Genomic DNA, 26753 nt, shown 5'->3' with positions numbered 1-26753 from the left:
AATTATTAACTTCTTTTGGTCTCTCTTTTTTCTTACTTTTCTTTTTAACTTTAGCTGGTTTGGTCACATTATGGCATTCTGGACATTGAAAAGGTACTTGGTACTTACTAAACTGAAATTTTACACAAGCTCTTAACCATTTTATACATGCCCTCAAGTTCAATCTTCCAAACTTTGCTTACTTGTCAGGGTATGTTCCTTTCTTCTCTACATTGCATCGCCCCCTAGTGTTATATTTGATGGTTTGCAACTCACCGAGTTGACCAAATGCTCTGCTTCTTTGAGGGAAAATATATTACCTGTAGATGAGTACCTTCCTGATTTACAGATTAGGTTCCCAAAGAATGTATGTAAATCCACTGGCTTCTAATGCCCAAGTCCACTATGTAAACTTTCAAAAATACCTAAAGAACTATACCTGACACCTTATGAAGTTTGTTTTCTAGTCAAGACACAAAACACAGAGTGAATACTGTGATATAGACACCAAATGATTACTGGTTTCCCCCTGTTGACATTTGTAGGGATATATCAGTGTTTAATACCAAACCAGAAAACAAATAGAGCGGCTAGGCTTTTAGTAACAGAGAACAAACCACAGACCAAGGGGGGTGGCTCTAGTTCAGACTGATATTTTTTCTGATGATTACCATCTATTATACTTAGAGCTGCTGAAACATTTTTTAAGTTTTCACTTCATAGAAATATCTATTATTTAGAAGTTAACTAATTCATATGCTTTCTAGATTATATTGATTCCCACTTGAGGGGTCTCCTTGGTCAATTGGCATTGACTTTGTAGAATTTATCAGTTCTCCTTAATTTTCTGTAGTCAGTGTTTCTCTAAGTTCTTCCATTTATTCTTCGATTTGTTCCTCAAGAAATTCAGAGCATCATCACCTAATTATGTAGTGTTTTTTTTATTTTCCTCAATGGCCCAGAAATGCTGAAAAATGCACACATATGTTTCTACATGTGTAACCCTACAGTAAGTAGTCTCCCCTTACCGGAAGTTTGGCTTCCTAGTTACCCACAGTCCGCGGCGGTCAGGAAAAAGATGAGTCTCCTACTGCCATAGGGTCAGAAGGTCAGGAGGAGCCTAATGCTACATCACAATGCCTCCATCCTTCCCCTCACTTCCTCTCGTCAGGTAGACATTGTAGCATCTCACAAGAAGCGTGAGTACAGTCACCGCATTCAACTCATTTTTATTACAGTATACTGTTGTAATTGTTCTATTATTGTTGTTCATCTCTTACTGTGTACAATTTAGGAATTAAACTGAATCACAGGTACATATGTGTATGGGAAGCTTACATAGGGTCGAGGACTATCCACGGTTTCAGGTACCCACTGGGGGTCTTGTAAATTATCCCCATGGGTAAAGGAGGACCACTGTATACATGTTCCTCTTTGTCCCTAACAATGCTTTTCTGTCTTAAGGTCCACTTTGTCAAATATTAATACAGCTTTCAGCTCATGGATTAGTGTTTGTAGGGTATATCTTTTCTCATCCTTCTACTTTAAACCCTTCTTTATCTTTAGGTTGTGTCTGCAACCTTGTATTATGATTTCTTATTCTTTAGATGTCTTTTCTTAATCTTGATACTTTGTGTATGTAATCCAACTTGACTAACTTTATCTTTCAAGTGGAGCATTTAGTCTATTTGTAAGTAATGCTATTAATGAGATATATACAATGTAAACAAATATATGTTGTATATGTGTAAACACTTAAAGCTATTCCCTTACTGTGCACTATTTGTCCTACTAGTTCTTTCTTATCCTGAATGCTTTTTAATTGTGTCCACAGTGCTGTTATACATTATTTTCTATTCTTTTAATGATTACCAGAGATTACAACATGTATTTGATTTGTAGTTGACCCCTTCCCAAACAATACAAGAGCCTTGTGTTTTAACGCCATTTACCCTCTGTCTTGGCTTATACGCTGTTGCTTTAATACTGTTATATTTTAATACTATTATTCCCTAATTGTTATTATATATACACCTTACAGTCACTTGTATTTAAGGTGTTCCTTTTTGTTCACTTTCATTCCTTCCCACATCTTCAAGTCTCCTCCGTATTTATTTTCTGTCCAGTGGGTGGGTCTGCAGTAATAAAAGCTCTGGTTTTTTTGTTTGTTTGACATTTTATTTTATCTTCATATTTTAAGGATGTGGATGCTGGATACAGAATTTGACGAACTTTGAAGATATAAATTGTCTTGTAGAGTCTATTGTTAAGAAGTCAACTGTCTTAGGGGCACCTGGCTGGCTCAGTTGATGAGGCACCCAACTCTTGATCGCTGGGTTGTGGGTTCAAGTCCTATGTTGAGTGCAGAGATTTCCTTAAAAAAAAAAAGTTGACAGCCTTAGTGCTTTTTCTCTCCTAGCTTAAGCTATTCCCTTTGTCCTTGGTATTCTTAATACTGTGATATCCTTAGGTATGATTTTCTTTGTATTTATCTTGCTTAAATCTTCTAGGAATTCTTACATCTGTGACTTTCTAATTTTGGGGGGAGGGTTCTGGAGAATTCTTAGTCTTAGCCATTATCATCCCTCCTTTCTCCTTCTGGGACTCCAGTTACACACATGTATTACAACTCTTCATTGTGTCTCCTGTCTCTTATACTTACTTGTCCCTTTCCTATGTTTTTTGTGCTCCTTTCTGGATATTTTCTTTTGATTTATCTTTCTAGTCACTGATTATCTCTTAATCTTCATCTCATCTGCTGTTAAATCCCTCCATGGAGTTCTAATTTTAGTTATTAAATCTTTAAGTACAAGAATAGTCTTTTTTTGTGATGAAATTCTTAGTCTTGTCTTTTACTTCCCTGTCTATTATTAAGCATTTATTTTTAAGTCAGTGTCTAACAGCTCCATTATTTGGATACCCTGTGTATTTTTCTCAGTTTTCTACTGTGTCTCTTGGTTTATTTTCTTTTTCTTTCTTTTCTTTCTTTTTTTTTTTTTTTAAGTATTTTAAGTAATCTCTATACCCAGCGTGGGGCTTGAACTCCCAACTGAGATCAAGAGCCACATGCCTTCCTGACTCAGCCAAGCCAGGCGCCTCTTTTGGTTTTTAAAAGGAAACTGTCTTGTCTCCTTGGTTATTTTTACTTGGGTGCCAGACATCATATACAAAAACATACAGAGATAACTTGAAGTTTAGGGTATCTTTCTTCTCCCAGAGAGGATTTGCATTTGCTTCTTGTAGGCAGCTAGGGCACTAGTTAATTCTAATTAACTAAATCCAATCATTAAGATGATTTGGAACTCATCTTCAATCCCCCAAAAGTGAGGGCTTGTGTATTTCTTGTTTACTTGCCTCAGAGTGTAGGCTGCTGGGAGTCTTACTCCACAGTGGGATCTCATCAAATCACAGGAAGAGCCAATACCAAGGCAAGAACCAGAACTTTAGGAAATCTTAGAGGTAGCAATTCATGGTCTGTTTCTTTGGATACTTCCACTAGAAGACGCAATTCCAACTAGCCACCTCTGTGTTATGCTGCACAATCTATAAATTCTCAGAAGAAATAATCTGATCAGTTATACCAGTTTGTATCATGTGACCATCCCTTTGTGGCCAAAGGAAAGGATCCTGTTATTGGTAATTCCACTCTAACCAACTGGAATGGAGGAGGTAGTTGCTCAAAAAAGAGATTTGGGGGAACAAGAATGTGTCTTATTATAGAACGTAAGGGGAAGAAATAATAGATGACACAGGATAGGGAACAAATTTGGGGGAGAGTATGATCTCAGCTCCAGAAATGTCCAAACAGGTTATTGTGAAACATCTGATTTGGTCAGGGTCCTGGCATAACACAGATGCGATACTCAAATGGGGCAACTGAGGGGAGCTGAATAATGGGACTAAGGTAAACAGTGTGGGCAGGGTTAAGGGAAATCAATAATGGACGAAGCCCTCCAGGACCAATAACAATGGGGACCTGTTACCACCTTAGGTCTGCAGAAGTAAGGGGAAAAAAGTGGGTACTAAATCTCAGAAAGAATAGCTATAGAGAGGAAAGAGCCACCTAACAGAGGTGTATTCTTTATTCTTTTAAGATTGAGAGAGAGACAGAGAGCACAAGCAGGGGTGGGGTACGCAGAAGGAGAGGGAACGGCAGATTCCCCATTGAACAGGGAGCCTGACACAGGGCTCAATCCCAGCACCCTGGAATCATGATCTGAGCTGGAGGTAGATTCTTAATGGATGGAACCACCCAGGCACCCCAAGCTGTAAATTTTAGACCACTACATTTGAAGCAACTCTGCAAGGAGCAGGGGAAATAATATCATGACTCCACTTTTTATCTGCCAAGGCTTCTGCTGGTACCTCCTGTTTACTGAACCTAACCAGAAGTCAGAAGACAAGGGAACCATTGCTACAGCCCACACAGAGCACAGAGCTGGGTGGTAAAGATGATATATCAGGAGAGATTCCTTTCTAGCTTATTGGTTCAGTGGCATAAAGAACCCAAGATGATCAGAAATCGGTCACAAGATTTCAACTTAAATAGAATTAAGGTTGTGTTCCCTGTAAGAAATATTACCTCCTTAGGCACTAAGCCCTCCAAACGCAAGGTCACAAGCAAGGGAAACAAAAATGCCTTCAGTGGGTCAACTGGCATAATTCTCAATGGTGGGAGTCCCACTCCCATCCCTTCATTTCTTGATCCACGCATCCTGATAAGGCGGGAAAGCACCATATACTGTGTCCTTTAGGACAGTATCTAGCTTCATAATGAGTTAACTCACAGACCGTTCTACAGCTAAGCTTTTGGCAAACGTAAGTCTATTAAGCAAGCCCTTTCTCGATAATGGGGCACATGGTAAAAATTATTTCCGTAGTGTGAGCCACGTGATGTATTTTCTTCACGTCCTTCACTGTCAAGAGACTACACTATATGGGATACAGTGATAGAGAAGGCATTCTGCCAAGTCCATGAACGGTGATGCTGGCAGACATACTCGAGGCAAGAAAGACAAATCCACACCCATAATATACATCTATCCCCAAGAAGACAAACTGCTGACTTTTGCATAATGAAAGGTATCTAACGTAATCACTTGGCTAAACGGTGCCCCTGAGGAATGGGGCCTATGAGGGCTCCCCACTCGCCTTCCTCGATGCAGTCTGCCACTCCAGCTGAGGCAATAGCCAAGTCACCCTTGGTAAGGGGAGGTCCAGCTTTCTGAGCTCCGACACAGGATGGATCTCTGTTACTACTATTTTGTTTCTGTGCCTCATGGACAAGCACCAAGGTAGTGGCTGGGGCAAATAAATGACAGACCTCCAAAGAATGGGTTCTCTTACTTATCTGGCCTAGTGGGAGCAACATCCATAGTGGTTATTTTCCAGTGGCATTGACATGGGGTGCAAATACTATCAACTCTATTTATTCTAAGAATTCTATCCATCTTAACATCTTGTCACCAATCCTTGATTCTTGTTCTTCTCAACTTTCTAACTAGCTGACCATTGTCCAAGCCCACAGCCTAGAGAAAGAAAAGGCTCTGGTTAAGTTGTGGTCCAAGTTGTTCTGCTACTTAGTCTCTATGATCTAGCAAATCTGAAAATTCCATTTTAGAATACAATGCTTCTGCATGCATCTGATTGTGTTACTTTATAAATCAGGTGACATCAAGTTTATAATGGGTAACTTCAGTTGCACAGATCTATGATCTATGTTCATGCATTTCACCAGGGTCCAGTAGCAAACAAGGGATACTTTTCAAAAGGTTAACAGATGTTAACAGAAGTCATTATCCCTGAACCTCTAATCTACTGATTCCTCTTTTGGAGCATCAGAGAACATCTGTCTGCCATTAACCTTTCCAGTATGTTCAAATTTGGTTAAGTCACAGACTAAATAATGAAGTAACTTGGACCACTCCAAAGTCCTTGCTTTCTCCAGTCTCCCCTCAAAATTGATAGCCTGACCCAGTAAAGGGGAGAGAGCACATCCAAATGTGTTGTTTTGCTTCCAAAATCCAAACTGATCCAATTTTAGGTCTCTTTCTTAACTGAGGGGTGTCTAAGGTGATGAACTTGTCTATCACTTCATAAAGGATATCCCAAAGATGACCTAAACTATGGTATACATGTCTATTAAGGCATATATAAGGTTCACAAGACATTCTAACCTCTCAGTCCAATTATGTCCTCAGGGTAATGACAGAGAATACGTGACTTGACAGCCCTGAAGCGAAACAATTAAAGTATACTGCTGTCCCAGGGCGCCTGCATGGCTCAGTCAGTTAAGCGTCTACCTTGGGCTCAGGTCACAATCCCAGGGTCCTGGGAACAAGCCCCATGTTGGGCTCTCTGCTCAGTGGGGAGCCTACTTCTTTTACCTCTGCCCCTCCCCCTGCTTGTGCATTCTCTCTCAAATAAAATCTTTTTAAAAAAACAGCTTTTTCAAAGATTTTATTTATTTGAGAGAAATCACAAGTAGACAGAGAGGAAAGGCAGAGGGAGAGGGAGAAGCAGGCTCCCTGCCAAGCAGACAGCCCAATGCCGGGCTCAATCCCAGGACCCTGAGATCATGACCTGAGCCGAAGGCAGACGCTTATTAACCCACTGAGCCACCCAGGTGCCACCTCCCCCCCGCCCAAATTTTTTTAAAAATATACTGCTATCCCTGTAATGTGAAGGCAAGCGAATTTTGATTACATTGCAAATAGGGATTATGGGAAAACATTAGCTAGGTGAACAGCAGTATGTCAGGGCCAGATGTGATTTCCTCTAATACAGAACTATATTCAGAACCATAACTGGGGCACCTGGATGGCTCAGTTGGCTAAGCATCTGCCTTAAGATCAGGTCATGATCCCAGAGTCCAGGGAATTGAGCCCTGGATCAGGCTCCCTGCTCCGCAAGGGGTCTGCTTCTCTCTCTGCCCCTCACCCCACTTGTGTTCTCACTCTTTCAAATAAGTCCGTAAAATCTTTTTTAAAAAATCGTAACTGAGATTGGTTATGATCATGCGACCATTGCTCTTGACAATTCAGGTGGTACCATTAATCTGTGATTCTCCAAGGATTCCTTCTGTTCTATCTTGCTGTATGTGTTGGGGGGCAGAGAGAGAGCATCATTTCTAGAGGTTTGCAGCATTTGTTAATTCCAGTCTAACAGCCCCCCCTCCCCAATGGCCAAAGGACAACTGAAGGTACCCCACAAGTTACTAAGTCCATCTATCCCACAGTTTCCTGAAGAGGGGGCTAAAAACCACAGGATGGGAGCTGTCATTCTGTACCCCAGAGAGACCTGATACATCACATTATCACCTGACTTACATATATACCTACTCTGACCATGGTCAGTGGCCTCAGGTTTCCATGGGGGAGAACTGGAGAACAACTTACAGGGCACACTGTGGCCATGTTGTAGTGTTCTTCCATGAGCTACAATTTGCCAGATGGTGAGAGACAAGACTCCAATGTTACTTTTAAATTAGATGGTTTAGGGCACCTGGGTGGCTCAGTAGGTTAGGCCTCTGCCTTCCACTCAGGTCATGATCTCAGGGTCTGGAGATTGAGTCCCGCATCAGGCTCTCTGCTTGGCAGGGAGCCTGCTTCCTCCTCTCTCTCCCTCTGCCTACTGTGATCTCTGTCAAATAAACTCTTTAAAAATAAATAAATAAAATAAAATAAATTAGATGGTTTAGTAAGAGCACAATGCAAATGATAATTCAAGTTTTATGTTAAAGACATTTTCCTTCCTCAAATTACTGCCAATCTGATTTCCTTCTGGAGATTTTTCCTATTGTGTGTAGTCTTGGTGAGACTGTCTACATAGGTGCCAGGGGATGGAAAGGTAGCCCTCATTAGGCCAGTGGGATACTTTCTTCAGTTTTTTCACTAAATACTGTCACCTAAATAGTGTCAAAGACAAAACATTCATCTGCTCTCCCTTCCCCCAGTGGGGATTGGTGGAGGGGGGTTGACTCTCAGCATCTACCAGTTATAACTAGAAAAGAAGCCCTCCCGTTTATCCCCCTTACAAACTTGGGTCTTTTTCTTCCATCCTGTGAAGCACTCTATTACCTTCCAGTGAGATCTCTTCTGCTTTAATTACCTGAGTTGGCCAGTATTGCACACAACCGAAGAACTCTAGCTGAAATAAGCTAAGAATTGGGGCAGTCCTGTGACCCAACCAGGAGAAACCCATGAGCTTTTCCTGAAGCCTAGCACCCCGCCTTTGTGTAATTCCGCTCTTTTATCATTTGACTGAAATTCTCTGAAGAAAGTTGACTGGTTCCATTTACTCTTTACCAGACGTCCATCCCTTTTTCCACAGTGCTTGGGGCAATCCTTTTAGGGTTCCTGTACAAATGTAGTCAAACCTGAACTTACTTTCCCTACAGCCTGGATTAAAATTAAGAGAGATTAATTAGACTAAAATACCTATGTAAAGTACCTGGAAAAGTTATTGCTTGAAACAGCACATATGTGCTTCAACCTGACCCATGATGTACAGGTCTATGTGACAAGTTTGCAGACATCAACAGCACAAGTAGACTGAAGACAAGAGAGCAGAATAATAGCCCTACAGAGTATCACAAGAGCCTTCAAAAATGAAATCCTGACAGTGCTCCGCATTGTTAGCACATCATGTGGCCATATACACACATGGGCACACATGCGTGCACGCGCACACACACACACACACAGTGTGACACTGGCTTCCTATTTTCAAAGGTCTTGCTTAACCCTTTCTATTTGACAAAAACTTACTTTTTTAGTAATTTTTTAAAAAGATTTTTATTTATTTGCCAGAAAGCACAAGCAGGGGGAGTGGCAGGCAGGAGAAGCAGACTTCCTGCAGAAGGAGCCTGATGAGGGACTCCATCCCAGGACCACAGGATCAAGACCTCAGACAAAGGAAGATGCTCAACCAAACGAGCCACCGAGGCATCCCCCCAAATTGTACTTTATGCGATTCTTCAGCCTGAACCTCAAATCTTTTCTTCCTTCCTCCACATTACTTCTCCTTCTACCACAGGTAGTCTCCCTCCTATCCCCTGAGACCTAACACCCTCACTGAAACAGTAACAGAATCTTTATTACTTCTCCCCTCCATGATCCAGGGTTCCAGTTATCCTGGGTTTCAGTACCATACCATTAATGAGAGTTCTGAAACCAAAATTATCTAATCTGTTGTTTGAAAGAAACACCATTATATCCATTTTACAGAGGAGGAAACTTAACATCAAAAAACAGGTAAACTGGGGCGCCTGGGTGGATCAGTGGATTAAGCCACTGCCTTGGGCTCAGGTCATGATCTCAGTGTCCTGGGATGGAGCCCCACATCGGGCTCTCTGCTCAGCAGGGAGCCTGCTTCCTCCTCTCTGCCTACTTGTGATCTTGCTCTCTGTCAAATAAATAAAATCTTTAAAAAACAAACAAAAAAACAGGTAAACTTGTCCATGGTCACTTACTAGAAATCTAAACTACTTCTGACCCTAGTCCATGTTCTTAAATCATTAAGCTACATTGACTTTCTTCTGATCCTTTCTACTTGTTTCCAAATAAATTTTAGAAACATTCTGATGGGCTCTGAAAATTAACATACTGACTAGAATTGCCACACAGGTAAGCGGGCACCCACATGTATAAATTATAGATTACTTTTTTTTTTTAAGATTTTGACAGAGAAACAGGGAAAGAGAGACAGAAAGACACAAGCCTCGTGCTGAGCAGAGAGCCTGGGATTCTGACCTGAGCCACAGGCAGACACTTAACAGAGCTACCCAGGCACCCCACATCATGTTCCTTTGAAACACTTACCATACAGTTTTCCAAACCAGGAATTTGTTAAGTGTAATGAAGCATGTTGTTTTGCCCCATTACTGAGCAAAGATGGTCAATCGTATCTTGTCCCTATTTCAGGGAGTGGTCAATGTACGCTGATCAAATGAGGTCTCTACCCTCTAACCCCTTTCATAGCTAAACCACAAAAATACCTACCTGTGGGTCTTTGCTGTCAGCCATGCCACTCACTGTCCTAAAACTACTCTCAAAGGCTTTGGCCTACAGGTTGACCATGGCACGACATATACTTGACCCTTGCCTCATTTTGCTAACTTATCCCAAAACACATAATTCATTTCCCTGCCCTGTTGTTCCATTTTGGCCCAAAGTGCTAGCAACAATAGAATGGCTTTTGGTTTTCCTAAGGAAGACAATGAAAGTAAAAAAAATGTTTAACTTCATACAGACTGCTTGGTTCTGGGTACTACATTTCAAAACTGTTGCTGCAGATATATTATTTCCAATCTTAGCTAGGCCCTTGTAAAATCCCTTCTCAGCCCCAGATCTTTGGTTCCAGGATTTGAACTCTCATATCTCTAAGTAGTTCCCACCCCTCATCTCTAAGCCCGAAACAAACTTGCAGTTCGATATGTTTTGACTTTCTGGCCACTTGTGCATTTATTATAGCATAGACAAAAATACTTAAGATACAATGAGATAGCCTGTCTAATGAGGAACATGTGCCTTATTCACCTTTGTATCCTGACAGTCAGTTAAATGGCTTAAAAACCAAAGGCTCTGAAAACAAGCCAGGGGTTGCTTCGTAAAAGGTGGGGATCTTTAGTCTATAAAGAGGCAAATTAAGAAGAAACATACTCTTGAGCTCATAATAAGGCAGCCTAGCAAAGTGGGGAAATCATGGAATAAGGAGTCAGGAACCTAATATTCAGCCCTACCCTCACCACCTACCATACCCTTGAGAAAGTCATTTCCTATCCACAAAATATTTACTCTTTCAAAAGCCTTCAAAACAGCCTCTATGTTCCCCATCTATTCTTTAACTATCATAAAAAACTTGTTAAAAGTAAAAAAAATTTCTAGTATTTTCAATCCTGTAGCCAACAACGTACAGGTTCAAATCTCAGCTCCATCGTTTACAAGTTGTATAGCTTTCTCATTTGTGTAAATGGGGATATAAACTGCATTTCATGAAGTTGTTTTGGGATTAAATGATACTCTGCGCTTAGACTACTCAGGCTCAAAAATGTTAAATACTACCTCACTGCTTACAAAATTCTAAAGGTTCTCTATTACCCACAAAATCACACCCAAATTCCTAAACAAAGTAACACAAAAGGCTTTCAAACAAGATTCTCAATTAGTAAACCCTAGCTCCCATCATATACTCCATTCTACTACCAGGCATTGTTCCAGAAACTGAAGCACAGGCTAAATAACCTGGACCACTTAACTGCGGAGGCAGTTTGGCTAAGCTGGTACCTGCTAACCCCAGGTTCCTAATGTTTATTTAACTCCCTATGCTAATGCAAAATCTGGGGATTCTGAAGATCTGTGTCAAACATTTCCAGGAAGTCTGAAAATCCTGATTTGTCAATCCTGACTTATTCCTAATGACTCACAGAACTCACTGGTTTCATAGTACAAAATCACACTGTTTACAGGTACCATTTTGCCACAAAAATGAGAGACACACATTTACTTATCAAATACTTAAGGCTACTATGTGCAAGGAATTGTATTACGTCCTGGGGATGCATTAAAGAACAAAACTATTGAGGGTAACAATACAAACCTAGAATTATAGCTACGGGTCTAATAAGGGCTTGACACAGAGCATTACCCTGAGGCAATGTTTGTGCCAGAGCCAATATGGAAGTAAAGGTAAAAAAATCTGTAAATGGATGTTATAGAGAACTTAAGAGAGCTAATAATGGACCAAAGAGTTATGAAAGAGAAGCGCAGCCCATGAAGAGCCACAAAGGTTTTTACTCTATCCTAAGGGCAAAGGAAATCCATGTTTTCATCCTATCAGATTTACACTCCTAAGGAATTACTGTTTTTGGAGTACTGACAGACATACCTGTTAGGAGGTTCCTAAGGACTCCTTACCAGAGGGTAACTTAGACAAGGTTGAGAAAAGGCGGACCAGGAAACAGGCAGAGAATTAAGTGACAGACTGAATAAAGGTGAAAAAAAGTTAATCATCATCATTAACTATTCACAACTCAAATTCCTCCCTCAATCTTCATGTTTATTAGTATAACTGACCACCTGTATCAGGCTGAGTAATTCAGTCCTGTCCATCATTCTTTGCAAACTGAAAAATGGGAGAGTGGCATAGATATTTGCAAAATTTGTCCTAAAATTCTAATTGTTTCATACTGTTTTCTCAAGAGCTAATAAAACATGTGGTCAGACAAAACACCCATTAAGTTAAGAAGCAGTATGTCACCCTACCTTTAGAAAAATTAACCATGACCTAAGTCCTCAAAATTTGAACTACTATATCCCAAAGAAGTTGAAATGGCAAGGATACACCTACAGAAAGTGAAGACACATACCCAACCTCTAAGACTTATATTCTTATTTCATCTAACATTTGACTACAGGGAAGTGAAGACACATACCCAACCTCTAAGACTTATATTCTTATGTCATCTAACATTTGACTACAGGGGGAAAAAAGCTGTATTAGGATAACCCAATCTCAGTACGCTTTTCCAATAGAAGGATTTTTAATTTCCAAGTTCTCTGAGAACACAAAATTAATGCAACATAAATTGAAAGATCTAATCAATAAATTTAACAAGCCAAATTAATTTTGTTACATAAATTAACCCATTTATTATAGGCTAGCAATGTTTCAAACGGCGGTGCTTCTACTGGTCTTTCAACTCCTTCAGTCTTCTGATGGCAGACTTTACTGTGACAGCAGAAGTGGTGCTGGAAAGAAAAACAAAGTTGGATCCAACATAATTAGCTACACTAACATTTGAAATAGCAAATGAGTAAATCCTGCCTCTTTTTTTTACATTACAATCTTAATGATGATATCTTTTAGCAAGTTAAGAGTTGTGTCTTCAGGGTTTTGCAGAATTAGGCGATCTCATGCATTTAATCATGCAGCATTAAAAAAAAAAAAAAAAACAACAGGGAGGAACAGGGAGGAATGAATGGTTCCAGGAGGCTGACCTAAACTCATAGAAAAGAATGGACAGAACGTCAGAAGAAACTAATAAATTCTAAGCTGGTATCATAAATGAGAGATATCAAGAAAACAGTATCTAAAGAAAAGACTTGAGTATAATTTGGGAGGAAAGCTATGAAAGTGACTACATAACGTTATACCAGAAGATTCTGGAACTATACCTGGAAAACCCATAACCATCACATAGGGTGGGTACAGGAATGCTAGTTCATTTTATCATCACAACCAAAGAAAGCTAGGTTTCATTTGCCTTTTTGACCTCATAAACCCACACAAGACACACATATATGAAAATGATCATTTCAACACTTCCCAATATTTTACACTGCTGTTTTAAATTAACTAAAATTAAAATTTCAACTCTTCAACCACACTAGCCTTATCATTTTATACATGGGAGGCTAGTGTACTACACCACAAACGTCTAGATACTGGCTAAAGGAAGAACACTTCAGCCTTTAAAATCAGCGACGAATTCCAAAATTAGAGATCTTCAAGATGGCTTTCAATTCCAGAAATGGATTAACTCAAGAGTCCACTCAATCAATAACCAGCACAGGTACATTTATCTCAGCACCATCATCTGGCACTTGTCAGGGTCACAAAGCTGCTGAGGTCCAGCCAGTACTGTTTAGAACAGCAAAAGTGTAATGGTCTAAATGGCCTCAAGTTTCCATATACAGTAACAAGCTAATTGACTTCATTTTTATAAAATCAGCTTGCAATACAAATCGAAGTTCAGTACAGAATCAGTCCCACTAAAGGACCTGTACGGTATCATTGTGCTCACAGTGGGGACCCTTTCAATTCTATGCAATTCTCAAGTCCTGTCACACTTTTTTATTTCAGTGGTTTTCTTTTCTTTGAACACTGAACATAAACCGTATGCTCAATGAGTCATGAAAAAAACAAATGCATTCTTGTTGTCCCAGTCTTGTGAAGGGTTAAAACTAGCCAGTCCAGCGTCAAACCTGGAATTCTGAGGTGATCCACACACTTCAAAGGTCACAAAGAAAAGGGACTCACTTGTAGGTCCAGGCGCCACCAGCGACCGTTTTCATGCAGGAGCCACAATGCCAGATCCCCACAGCTCGTCTTTTCATCTTGGTCTGCAAAAGACAATCAATTTTCCCTATAAATCAATAAAAGCAACATCCAGTAGTCTAAATTGCACTAGAAAATGAGTGTGTTTTGGGGGCACGTGGGTGGCTCAGGTCATGACCCTGGGGGTCCTGGGATGGAGGCTCAGGATCCCCGCTCGGCAGGGGGGGCTGCGCCTCCCTCTCCCCCTGCTCCTGCTCTGATTTAAAAAAAGAAAAAAAAAAACTTTAAAAAAAGAAAGAAAGAAAATGGGTGTGTTTTATGAGGTTCTGTGTGTTCCTAGTGCCCTACATTTTCTCCTGCAAAACCGGCACTCACCACGATGCTACAGTGCCAGGATGGCAAAGACACCCCCACCAACAGGATTCCAGCACACCACAGACATACACACGCTACACGGAACTCTCTAGCAACACCAGGAGACAACACTGACAAAAGAGTCATCTCCCACAAAGCGGGCTTGGCTTAGGCTGGGGCTCCTTGTCCAACGTGTGACCCCTCAGTCCCCAAGTGTAAACGGGAAGCAGTCCACCAAATCCAGCTACCAACAACCCAGCACACGATCCACAAACTTCCCTCAGGAGCCGGCTCACGTGCCGGAAAGCCTCCCCTCCCTCTGCCCCCCGCCCCCGCCCCCGCCCCCGCCCCCATCTTACTTTGCCACAGAAGGAGCAAGTGTACTTGGCGTGCTGGCTTATCTCAATCTTCTTCACCATCTTCCTGAGGGAGGCACCATAACGGGTCCCGTATTTGCCCACGATTCCGACCTTCTTGGTGCGTTTAGCCTGTTCAGAGCCAAAAGAGAAACCAGCGATACTGGGACCCGCTGACAGAGCCTCTGCAAGCCACTCCCCGCCCCAAACGCCATTCCCCCAATCACCCCCAGCCGCTGCCGGGTCCTAGGTCCCCCTCATTCCATCCTGGCAAAATCTGAGGCCAGAGCGGGCCCCGGGCTCCGACAGCACCCTGTTCACCCGCTCGAATCAGCCAGGCGCCACCAAGCCGCCCCCGTCCTTCCGCCCCGGTCTGTGCCCGAGAGTGGCGGTTACGGCACGACGGCCGAGGACGGCGCAGGGCAGCAGACGCTGGGTGGGGCAAAGACAGCAAGGAAAGGTCAGATGCAGGCGGATAGACCTCTAGGCCTCACCGCTACCAACACTCACCATGTCGACTCAAACTAGGTCTGAGCCCCGAGAGGAAGAGACTCAGTGCGCAAGCGCAGTTTTAGGCGAACGGGCGGAAGTGGCGAGTGGGAGGCCCAGCTAGGAACTGAACTCTATGGCCGGGAGGTCTCTTCCTCCCGGCCGCCTTCCGTGGGGAAGGAGGTTTTTTTTGTTTTCTGTATTGAAGATGTTTATTGTTTAAGCAGGCTAAATAGAAATAAAATTATTTATCACAGGCTTATTGCTAGGTATGGAAGGAGATCAGTTTGTTACTTAATTAACTGGCTTCTGGTAATATTAGACCGGTATTTCTCAAAGTCCAGTCCCCCGAACATTGCATTTTCAGTTTTTGCCATACCGGGATTGACTGTTTTATCATTTATTTAAAAACTGAGTCACTTTTTAGAAAATTTAACGAAATGAAGCTTCGTCCTAAGCCAGAACTATCTATGGAATCCAGGGCGTATGTCTTATGTGAGTGTTTTTCCGAGTACACATTAAAATGTGTACACACATAAATACTCAAACGAAAAACGTCCAGTGATGAAGCTGTTGATATTAACCCCCACAGCACATTTTAAAAACATTACAGAAAATTTCAAATACAGACAAAAGCAGAAAAAGTATAATAAACAAAGGCACATCTTTCAAAATATAATAACGACAACCCTTCTTTAAAAAATGCTTCATGCACTGACTTAGGGAGATTATTTTTATGTTCTAATTAAATAAATACACATTTTCACCTATTAAATTATATATTGTATTCCTTGGCATTAACATTCTTGCTTGTACATACTGAAAACATTAACCTTTCGGTAAAAACTACATCAAGAAGAATGATGCCTGGAGACACAGCAAGCACCTTGTTTTACACACCACTGCAACTGTGCAAACACATCTACCCACTGGGGAAACAAGATGTGCTCAAAATCTCCCAGTTCCACCAGAGCCTCCAAGTACCCTCTGCTCCTATAGGGTGAAGAATGGCAAGGGGTGGAGGGAGTAAGTCTCTCCTCCCTTAGGAGAGAAATACACTGCATATTGGGGATGATTTCTGGGCGCTTCGCCACCCAAATTATGTCCTGCTTCTAGAAAACTACAAATAAAAGCAAAATATATTCCTACCAGTGCAAACAAATGGGATTAGTGGAAGAAGAGTTGAGAAACAAGCATTCCAATGGTCCTCCTGTTCTGGTCTGCACGTGCAGTTTGAGCAGAAGTGGGCTTCCCCTGCCCTGGGTGAGTGCGTAAGCATGGCCAGCTTGCAATCTCTAAGGTGAGCCCTCCTGAGCTGGCTGGGAGCCCAGTTCAGATCATCATTTAGGAAATTGACCACCTCCTCCCCCTTCCATCTCCTGGGTAGCCTCCTACATCTCTTCCCTTCAGGGGGTCTGAGAGAGAGCAAGAGAAGGTAGAATGCCTGAGTAAGAATGCAGTAGAGTGCCTGAAAATGAGACACTCCATAATAGGAGGAAATTGTTCATGCTCAGAGCAATTTTCTCAAAACTGAACAATTTTCTTTAAATAGCGAGCTTGAGGATATGCAAATAGCACTCTCATGAAATCAGTTCTAAGTGGCTTCAGAAAACTGTGGACCAAGTCTCAATTTGTCTTATCTGTGGGCTAATAAATCCCCAACCCCATTAGAAGACCATCAGGTGTACAGATGAACTGTAATATGTACCCATAAAATCTTAGTAAAAATCTCTGCTGAGTCACAAAATTCACTTTTGCCCTTAAAAAGATAAGTTAAAAGTTGTCTCTAGAGGTGAGTTCTTTTAGCTGTTGAGCCAACCAGTTGTCTTTGGGGTATATGGAACATTTGATTCTTGAAGGAAATCTGAGGGGCAAACGTCATCCACAATTGATCTCATGCTGGAGACCAAAGGGTTTATCTGGGAGCCCCAGGTTCCATGCTGTTCCTTCGCTTTGTGCCCAAAGAGCTCTTGTGCCCAAAGTCCTTCACGGAAGGGCCTGGTGGCCAAGGGCAAGAGTGAAGTCTGCACACAATGTTAAGAGCACTGTAGGTTGCCTCCACAAGGGGCAGTAGACTCAGCTAGGGGAAGGGGAGCCCTGAGGCCAACTCCTAAACACCTAGAAATAATCAGGTATCTGAAAATAATTCAGTATGTGGATTCATTCCTTCTCTTCTCTCCACAAATTTACTTTAAATTCATCATTTTCATCGTTTGCCTTTTGTTTTAATGGACATTTCACAGGTAATGTACCCATCAGCATGGGTGTTACTTGGTAACTCTTAAAAGAGATAAGATAAATCAATATGAAACAATGACCAAATATTTATGTGAAATGAGACAGTTCTAATATGAAGAGTTTCATTCCATTTTCGAAGAAATAATTCTATGTATATGTATGTATTTACATGCATTGGGAATAAATTACCAATGGCTCCGTCCTAAATTATTTATATTAGTTATTACCTGTAAGAAGCAGGGCTAGGAGTACAAGGGATGAGAATGCAGGGCTTTCATTTTTTTACTTATACATTTTAATTTTTAATTTTTATTATTTTATTTTATTTTATTATTTCATTTATTATTTCATTTTTCATTTTTATTATTGTTTTAAGATTTTATTTATTTATATATTTAAGAGAGAGCATGAGCGGGAGGAGGGGCAAAGGGAGAGGGAGCGGGACAAGGGACTCCACCCTGAGCACAGAGCCTGATGCAGGGCTCCATCCCACAACACTGAGATCATAACCTGAGCCAAAATCAAGAGTCGGACACTTAACCGCTTAATGGACTCTGCCACCCAGATGTTCCAATTGGTTAAATTTTACATCAAATTCATAATAGTGAAAAGAAAGCACTGCGGAGCCCTAGATGAAGGGACAGTCTTTTCAATAAGTGATGCTGAGAAATGGCATATTCACATGGGGAAAAACTAACCTTGACCTTACCTCCATGTACAAAAATAAGCTGCAATTGGATTGTAGTTCTAAACACGAAGAGCAAAACAATAAAGCTTCTAGAATATATATTCACAACTTTGGGGGTTATGATTTACATGACTGTTTATTCTGTAATATTTTGTTAAGCTGTAAATTTGTTTTATGAATTCATTTTTGTATGATATTTCATCCTAGAAAAGGGGAGTTAAAAACAAAGAGGAGGAGAGCCTGGCACTCCATAAGTCAGATAAATGGGTTGAGGTAGGGGGGTTGTGGGCAGAGGGTGTTGCAAAATCAAATAACTGTTGGCTGTCATAATATCCTGAACACTGTGACTCACAGGCTTCTCAATGTTTTCTGCTATGTTTAGGAATCCATTTCCTTCCCTGGGACCTCACAGGAAAAGACAAAACCAAAACTGCAGGTATGAGAGAGGGCTCCAACAAAATCTCTTTAAGCTTCCTTGCCATTTTTTTTTTTTTTAAACCTTGTAATCCTACACGTGGTAAGAAGTGAGAAGATAGGGCAGGAAATAAGGTTGGAATTATTTTCATCCCTTTTGCAGCTTAAATTTCACTTATAAAGAGCTTCAGAAAGCATCCAAGTGCCGGGGTGGCTCAGCTGGTTAAGTGTCTGCCTTCTGAGGCTCAGGACCCCAGGGTTTCCGTGATCAGAGGGGAGTTTGCTTCTCCCTCTATGCCTCCCCCTTGCTCGTGCTCATGCACTCTTGCTCTCTTTCTCTCTCTCTAATAAATAAAATCTTAAAAAAAAAAAAAGAAGAAGAAGAAGAAAAAGAAAAGCATCAAGATTTCAATAGACAAGAATGCAAAGACAAGGCAAAACCCAGGAGTCAGCAGTGAGGGGACGGTGCCTCCAGCTCTGTTTCTTTCCAACCTAGAAAAAGGCTTGTGGGAAGCCAAGAAGGAAAAGACACACTATTAATTCGAGTACAAATGGATCAAGGCTTCCAGGATCACTTGCTCCCTCTAGCAGTCTTCCTGATGACAACCCCAGAGGCAGAAATTAACCAGGGTCGTTCAGGGAATAATGACCTTGGTGAGGGTAGGCAGAGCCAGCTCTGGTAGGCCTGGGGGACCTTTCCTAAAACCCTTTAAGAGGCCACCTAATCGCAGGGACAGGAAGTGGGATGAGATAGGCCCAGATTTTCTTCATTAGAACTGACATTTCCAGGAAACACAGCAGATGGTGGCAGGTATGTGTCTGGACTGAGCTGTGAAGTAAAGGAGGAAAAAGAATGACTGCGGAAATCCTAACTTAAACCCAAAGGCATTCACTCTCTATAAATAAGTCCAAGTGTCTTTTCTGAATCACACAGAAATGGCTGGATGGTTCTCAATAAATTCTAGAGCTACACTCAGCATGGCATAACAGAATATACAGGCTTCCTGGTATAAATAAATATGCTTTGGGGGACCTCAAGGACATCTCAGAGATGGCGAGTCTTTCTCTTCTAGAGCAGCTGAGACTGAGGTCTAGCTAGAGGCTTCGGACGGAGGCTCAACATTTATTTATTTATAAATGTATTTATAGTGGAATAGTGGTTTCGCACATGGACACCAAGTTGCAAGGACCAAGGGCAAACCCTCCCAAGGGCAGGCATTGATCCAACACCTTGTGGCAGGGCCCAAGGTGAATAAAGCAGAGATTTATTCATTTAACGATGATCACCGATGCTCCCAAGCAACACTAGATAAATATGTCTCAAAATCACCTGTACCTTTCACTGTATTTCTGAAGCACACCCATTGCAGACTAACCACAGCTCTAGAGTAGAGAGGAACTCCTAATAAAAATAAGGAATGAGATGTTATGATCTCATTCTCCAAGACATTAAAGAACTTGACCAAACTCCAGCAGAGCTCATGAGAAAGCTGCACCCAATCTTCTTTGAGCGAGCAGCAGAGGAGTCTCTGGAGACATCCACAGACTCACAGAAGAGGGCTTCGTAATGCTCCTCAAGCCATGTGATGTCAGGACAGAGAGCAGAGGCTGTGGCTAGGCTCTGGGGCAGGCGAGGAAGAAATGCTCCTTCCTATAACTCAGCATCTAACTGTGATCCAGAATCTTTCTGCTTCCTGGGCCTTAACTCATTCCACAGACTTCTCCCTAATGAGGGGACCATGTTGTTTCCATTAATGAGTCACCAAGACTGCAAAAAATTCACTGCAAAAACCCCGTGAGCAACGTTGAGGTAAGATGTTAGCATTTCTTCTTTGTAGATTCTGTCCCCATTGGGCCACCGCCCAGCAGGCCACCCAGGGCAAGATCATCTGTATCCTTCTCCAGATCTACACTGACGGCTGTGTCTATGGCAAATTGATTATGGACTCCAACGGCAGCAACCATGAAGTGATGAAGTTGGCTTTCCAGAACACCTGCTCCTAAGGGAACTTAGGACAATCTATTTGATGACACAGCAGCCATTGCTCTTAATTACTCTTAGACAAATATTTATTTTAAGGGGCCATTTGGAACAATGTTAGAGTAAACTTTAGAAAGACCCATTACTTGTCCTTTGGAAGCTTCCAAAGTCATAGTCACTAATATAAACAAACTGGTACAGCTAACAAAATTTAAAAACAAAACAGAGAGCTGGAGGTGGTAAGATAGTGTAAGACCACTTCGGGTGGCCGAGGGGGAGGGCCCAGACAAGCATTCTCTCTCAGGCCCGTGACTCTGGATTTTTTTTTCTAGGTAACACTGGGTCATTCTTGTTTCAGGAGGTGATAGAGGAAATGGAAGGCCTAATTATCTGTGGAGATCTGGTACCATGGCAGAGCTTCTCAGGGCAGGATAAGCTGGCAGGAAGCAGGCTCAGCTGCTAATAATCTCCACAGTCCTTTGCAAAAAGATATGAGCAGTAACTCATGGTCCTCAGACGTAGGTGTTCAGGCTGGATTTCCTGAGGAGCTCTGACCCTGCAGAGAAGCTCCCAGCAGTAGATCAATACAGTGATTAAAAGGAAGTTCTATAATCAAATGCCTGGTCCGACTGAGGAAGGCAAGAAGCCAGCCGGTTATTTGTCAAGACCAAAGCCTCCCACAGGACATGGCCCGGCAGTCCGGACTGGACAGTACTGACATGTCGGTGTGCCTGACCATCCCTGAGCAGCAATTAAAGGGGGCTGGGTGGCTCTCAAGGATCTCTCTCTCCATTGGAGCTGTCTAGAAGTCCTGGAAAGGGGACTGAAAGGCACAAGAAAATGGTGCGCTCTAGGGTCTCATTCTAGTGAGAACAGAGTTAGCTGGGAGCCTGCAGGGAGGCTGAGGCCCCTCGGGAAGGCAGCGGTGCAGTCAACTGCTCACAGACCCAGCAAAGCACTCCTGAGCCTCCTGGTGTAGGAAGTGTGCACCCTCCCTCCGTTGGGTTCTGTAGGGAGTGGCCTGGCTGGAGGTCCTGCTCTGCCACTTCCTGGCTGAGACCCCCTTGGCTTGGTTTCTGCATCTGCACCATGAAAATCGAACTACTTTCCTCCAAGGCAGGGCTCACAGTGTCAACACGGGTAAAGTGTCTGGCCTGGTGCCTGGCACATAGCAAACAGTACGAGAGTGAAAACCATCCAAGGCTAACAAACAAATGCATGCACAGTCATGCTGGAACAACTTAGACATCTTGCATTGCTGCCAAGAAAACTGGGCTAACTCGGAACGTTCACTTAACCCTGGCCCACCGTCTTTTGATGATACCAAGTAAAGCAGCCAACTCCTTCCTTCCTGAAACACATTTTTAAAAAGATTTTATTTATTTGTCAGAGAGCGCGCGCACGCACAAGCAGGGGGAGAGGCAGGCAGAGTGACAGGCAGGCTCCCTGCTGAACAAGAAGCCTGATGTGGGGCGGGATCTCAGGACCCTGGGATCATGACCTAGCTGAAGGCAGACACTTAACAGCCCGAGCCACCCAGGCACCCCTGACACACTTTTTAAATATCCTGCTCCCGGACACCCATTTTGGTTTTCTTCCTTTTTCTTTGCTGTTTGCCCTCTTTTTTCTCTTCCCAACCCTAACTGTTGGCATGCTCTGGGATAAGTTAGATCCACTTTTTCCCCGAAAGCCACTTTACCTGCTCAGTCTCATCCAGTCCCAGACTATAAACACCATTTCTAGCCAGTGAGGGTAGAATTCACAGCTTGAGGGGTGACCTTCTCCTGCTGGAGACCCAAATCCTACAGCCTATATAACCTAGCCCCTTGCGTCTTGCCAGAGAAACACAGAGTGTGGGGTACAAGGTGTTCATCAGAGATCAATGTCTGCGAAGGAAGAGGAAGGAGGGGAGGCAGAGGGAGGCAAACTGGAGCCTCAGACAGCCCAGAGGGCAGTGGGCAGCTCCATCAGTGAATACGGTCCCAGAGAGGTTTCTTGCATGAGGGTTCAAGTGGCCCGGCCTTTGTGCCCGCCTTGTTCAGTCACTGACGCGGGCTGCTCCTGGAAGGGTGCAACCCTGGACAAAGTGGCTTTCCCTGGACTGCTGGTTGTGGCCGGGTGGAAGCTATATGCTATTTGTGCTCCCTGAAGCTGGGCAGGAAGCTTCTCGAAGGGGACGATGGGTGGGGTGTCTCCGTCTAATTCAACAAGTCCATAACCAAACCCTTGATTTTGCCTTGCTGCCCAACCTAGCTGTCCTTCCTCATCTTTTTTTTCTTTTTTAAAAAATCTCAGTCAACGGCACTACAGCTTTGCTCAGGCCAAATCCTAGGTCTAGAGACTCCTCCATCTCAAATGCCTCTCAGTCAGTTCATCTCAAACTCGTTCAGCTCCACAATCACGATGTATCCAATCCAAGCACTTCTCACCTCCTTCCCACTGCTGCTCAGCTGGGCCCCACCCCAGTGTTGCCCTGTGGTCAGCTGTAGTAGTTCACTAGCCTCCTCTCAAAACTGTTTCCCTGACCATCCTTCCCGATCTAGTGTATGCACACAAATAGGAGGGATCTATCATTCCTTAATTTATTTAAGACTTTTTTTTTTTTTTAAATTTTAGAAAGTGCACGTGACTAGGGGGAGGGGCAGAGGAAGAGGGAGAATCTCAAGCAGACTCCAGGCCCAGAGTGGAGCCCGATGATGGGCCTGATCTCACAACCCTGACATCATGGCCCGAGATGAAATCAAGAGTCAGCCGCTTAACAGACTCAGCCACCCAGGCGCCCCTGGAGGGATCTTTTAAAATATAATCAGATTGTCTCCTATCCCTGTTCAAAAACCAGTCAGTGGCTTCATGTTCAAAATTAAATCTGATTCTTTACATGACCTATAATCTCACATGATACCCCTGCTCTCTAAACCTGTGCTGGCCAACACAAGAGCCACCAGCCACAAGTGCACTTGAAACAAGCACTCGACATGAGCTAGTCCACACTGGAAGGTGCTGTTAGCATCAATTACACACCGGGTCTTGAAGATTTAGCATGAAAAAAAAGGTGAGAATGTAACAGAAAGTTCCTAAGTTTTTAATAGTGATTATATGTTGAACAGACAATGTTTTATTTTTTTATTTATTTATTTATTTTTTTTTAAAGATTTTATTTATTTATTTGTCAGAGAGAGAGCAAGTGAGAGAGCAAGCACAGGCAGACAGAGTGGAAGGCAGAGTCAGAGGAAGAAGCAGGCTCCCTGCAGAGCAAGGAGCCCGATGTGGGACTCAATCCCAGGACGCTGGGATCATGACCTGAGCCGAAGGCAGCTGCTTAACCAACTGAGCCACCCAGGCATCCCCAGACAATGTTTTAAAGATGAGTTAAAGAAAATACTACTAATTTTTTATTTTTTAAAATACTCTTAGAAAATTAAAATCACATCTGTGGCTTGTGGTATATTTCTGCTAGATGGTGCCGCTCTAAACTAGAAGTTATCAAATCATGCTTTGCAGGCCAAGTCCTGCCCACTGCAGGCTTCTGTATGGCCCATGGACAAAGCACAGTTTTTACATTTTTTAATGGTTGGAAATAAATAAAAAAAAAAAAATTCACAACACATGAAAATTCGAATTTCAGTGTCCATTACAGAGTTTTATTGGAAAAGAGCCATAATCATTTGTTTCTGTATTACCTATGGTTGTTTCTGCCCTACAGCAGCAGAGTTGTCATTCCAACAGAGACAACCTCGCTCATGAAGCCAAATACATCTACTGTCTGTTGACTGACAGAAAAACATTTCACCTCCTGCTCCAAACCCTTACCTCCTTCACTTTACTTTTCTTTGAAGGATGTGTAACTATTACCTCTCCTGCGATATAACTTCTGCAAAGGTAGGAGCTTGCTCTCTTTTGGGGAATTACTGCCAGCACCTAGAACGCTGCCTGGCACGTATCAGGTGCTCTACAAATATTTGTCCAAACAGTATATTTTTAAAAAATCCAGATTTCAGGGGTTTCACAGGAAGCCCCACGTTACTTCAAGAACACGAATTCCACTACTGCAATGGCTGTCTCTGTTTCTCAGCCAGAGAAGCTAAGATTAAGACCCCAGCAGTCCCGTACAGAAAGGCCAGAAAGGAAATGCCCATTTCCTTTCCTTATCAGAAAGGGAAGGCCTGGTAACTCGCGGGGCTCAGACAGACGCCAGCACTGCTGTAACGTCAAAGGGAGTGCAAGCTTTAAAAACAAAACACCTGGTCTTATTTCCATGATTTTTAAATGCCTCTTTTTTTTTTTTTTTTTTTTTTTGCCCCGCCTATAGGGGAAAGGTAAAGCTGTCAAAGTTATCAAAAAATTCAAATCTCCTTTTCTTCACAGGGCTGCCCGTCAACGTGATTTCATCCAGTGTGCCTCCCGGGTCCTGAGAATCACTTCCAGGTGCACCAGACGCACTTCCAGGGTCAAAGGATTCCGCCGCCTCCAGGAGCTCCAAGTCACTTCCATCTTCCTCAAAGGACTGCTGGAAGAGGTCATAGATCGTCTGCTGCTTTGGGTCCTTCATCAGAGAGAGAAAACAACAAAGTTGGAGGGCAGGCTCCAGCACCAACTCTCCCTGTGCCACTGAGGCTGGGGAGGCGACCCGGAGGTGGGGGCTGCCCGTTTTATGGCATCAGGTCCCGCATGACGGCCAGCGCAGACCACAGCGGCCTTCCCGCCCGACACTGTTTCTTCTCTGCTGCTCGTGGAGTAAAGGAAAAGGGGGGTGGTGGGGGAGAAATGGTGTGAGAGCAATAAAGAACCTGCTCTCAAACTAGAATTCATGTTGGAAATGCCTTCTTCCTTCTAGCTTTCCAAACCGGTATTGAAGTAGCTCCCAAGCTCTCATTTCCTGCAAAGCCGTTCTCCAGCAAGGGCTTAGGTTGGAATTCAACTGCCAAACCCGTGTGCTCAGCCACGGCTTACACCTAATTTTTGGAGTGGCTGGCAAAACATACCCATACTAGACATACAGAGAAGTAGATTCCCGTTTTTTTTTTTGTTTCTGACTATCTAAAATCTGCCAATGATCAAAAGACCCATCAGCCGCCTCTGTGCGTTGTTGGCCATGGCACAGTGCTAAAATCGTGCTCAGCGGCTACAACCAGAGCACGCGATGGGCTCACTATCACCCGTTTGCTGATCTCTCCCAAGTGTGAATTCCCAACCCTGACCGTCTTTCATGCCAGGTGTGCTTTCAATGTTTCAAATGACATCGCGGTTCCCTTAAACAAATGGGAGTTTAAAAACCAATGTCATCTCTCCTCTCAATCCTATATCCTCAAACCAGCAACTCTCTTGGACAAAGCCTAGTTTTGATGGTCTGCCAACTTTTTTTTTTTTAAACAGGAGAAAATCAATAGGCATACATACAGGGAACCCACACAGATGTGGAAATGCCAAAGATGGTCAGGCAAAATGAGCTTATACATGTCAATCTGAACTAAGCAGAAGGAGGTAGGGGTCTGGGACCTCAGAGGAAAGGAATGCATTTTACAGAGGGTCTACCAACATTGTTCTCCTCCCCCTGGCTTGCCATCACCAGGGCGTCCCGACAGCCTATCCCACACGTCGAAGGGGCAGCAAGTTTGCCTCTCCTGTCTTGTTTCCTCCATGATGTTCCACAGGCACACTGTTTCCCCGGGTTTCAACACTTGGCACCTGCACAGATTTGCAGGGGTGCATCCCCATTTCAATCCCTGGCAGGCCTCTGCCGGGCTGGTTTCTGCCCTTCCCTGTCCTTTCACAGGATTTTCTCGTCATGTCTTGGAGCACCCTCCCCCCCCACCCCCGTGTTGACCTCATCAATGCAGAAGCAGCTTCTCTGGCTTTTCAGCCCCTTTACAGTCAGGTCTCATTCCAGCTGGTCTCTACTTTTTCACTGTTCCTTAACAGAAGGCCCCCCACTCCCTCCCGCATTGGTGATGGGGGGCCCTGAATTCTGACTGTGGGAGCAGTCCTGTGAGAACTTCAGATTACCCGATATACCTGCACCCAACACTCCCTCACCTTTCAGGATCCCAGCCTTCCCAACGAGGAGTGGTATTAAGGGTCATTAAGGTCAGCTTCCTGTGATCTGCACATCCTCCTCTAAGAACTAACCTCATCAGCCTCTGTCTGAACAACTACAAGGTTAAGGAAACACTGCCCCAAGTAAAATAAGTGTTAACCT

General features: G+C 43.1%; 2 protein-coding genes across 4 annotated transcripts in view; both read right to left on the bottom strand.

The window, feature by feature from the left end:
* Positions 1 to 12582: 12582 nt before the first annotated feature.
* Positions 12583 to 15348, bottom strand: RPL37A (ribosomal protein L37a). Its single transcript, XM_032354743.1, has 4 exons — positions 15258 to 15348; positions 14751 to 14879; positions 14020 to 14102; positions 12583 to 12728 (listed from the first exon to the last, which is right to left on the bottom strand). The coding sequence occupies exons 1-4, from the start codon at positions 15258 to 15260 to the stop codon at positions 12665 to 12667; spliced, it is 279 nt and encodes a 92-aa protein (XP_032210634.1). The 5' UTR covers positions 15261 to 15348; the 3' UTR covers positions 12583 to 12664.
* An 8820-nt stretch (positions 15349 to 24168) lies between these two features.
* The window catches only part of SMARCAL1 (SWI/SNF related, matrix associated, actin dependent regulator of chromatin, subfamily a like 1), a 60630-nt gene continuing 58045 nt past the window's right edge, over positions 24169 to 26753 (bottom strand). For all 3 annotated transcript variants that reach the window (XM_032354742.1, XM_032354741.1, XM_032354740.1), the window contains exon 18: positions 24169 to 25100. In XM_032354742.1, the coding sequence (XP_032210633.1) occupies positions 24861 to 25100 (240 nt within the window). In that variant the 3' untranslated portion in view covers positions 24169 to 24860. The remainder of the gene's footprint in view (positions 25101 to 26753) is intronic.

The sequence above is a fragment of the Mustela erminea genome, chromosome 8 (genome assembly GCF_009829155.1).
Source record: "Mustela erminea isolate mMusErm1 chromosome 8, mMusErm1.Pri, whole genome shotgun sequence".
NCBI classification, from domain to species: Eukaryota; Metazoa; Chordata; class Mammalia; order Carnivora; family Mustelidae; genus Mustela; species Mustela erminea.
This window is presented reverse-complemented; position numbering and strand designations above follow the sequence as displayed.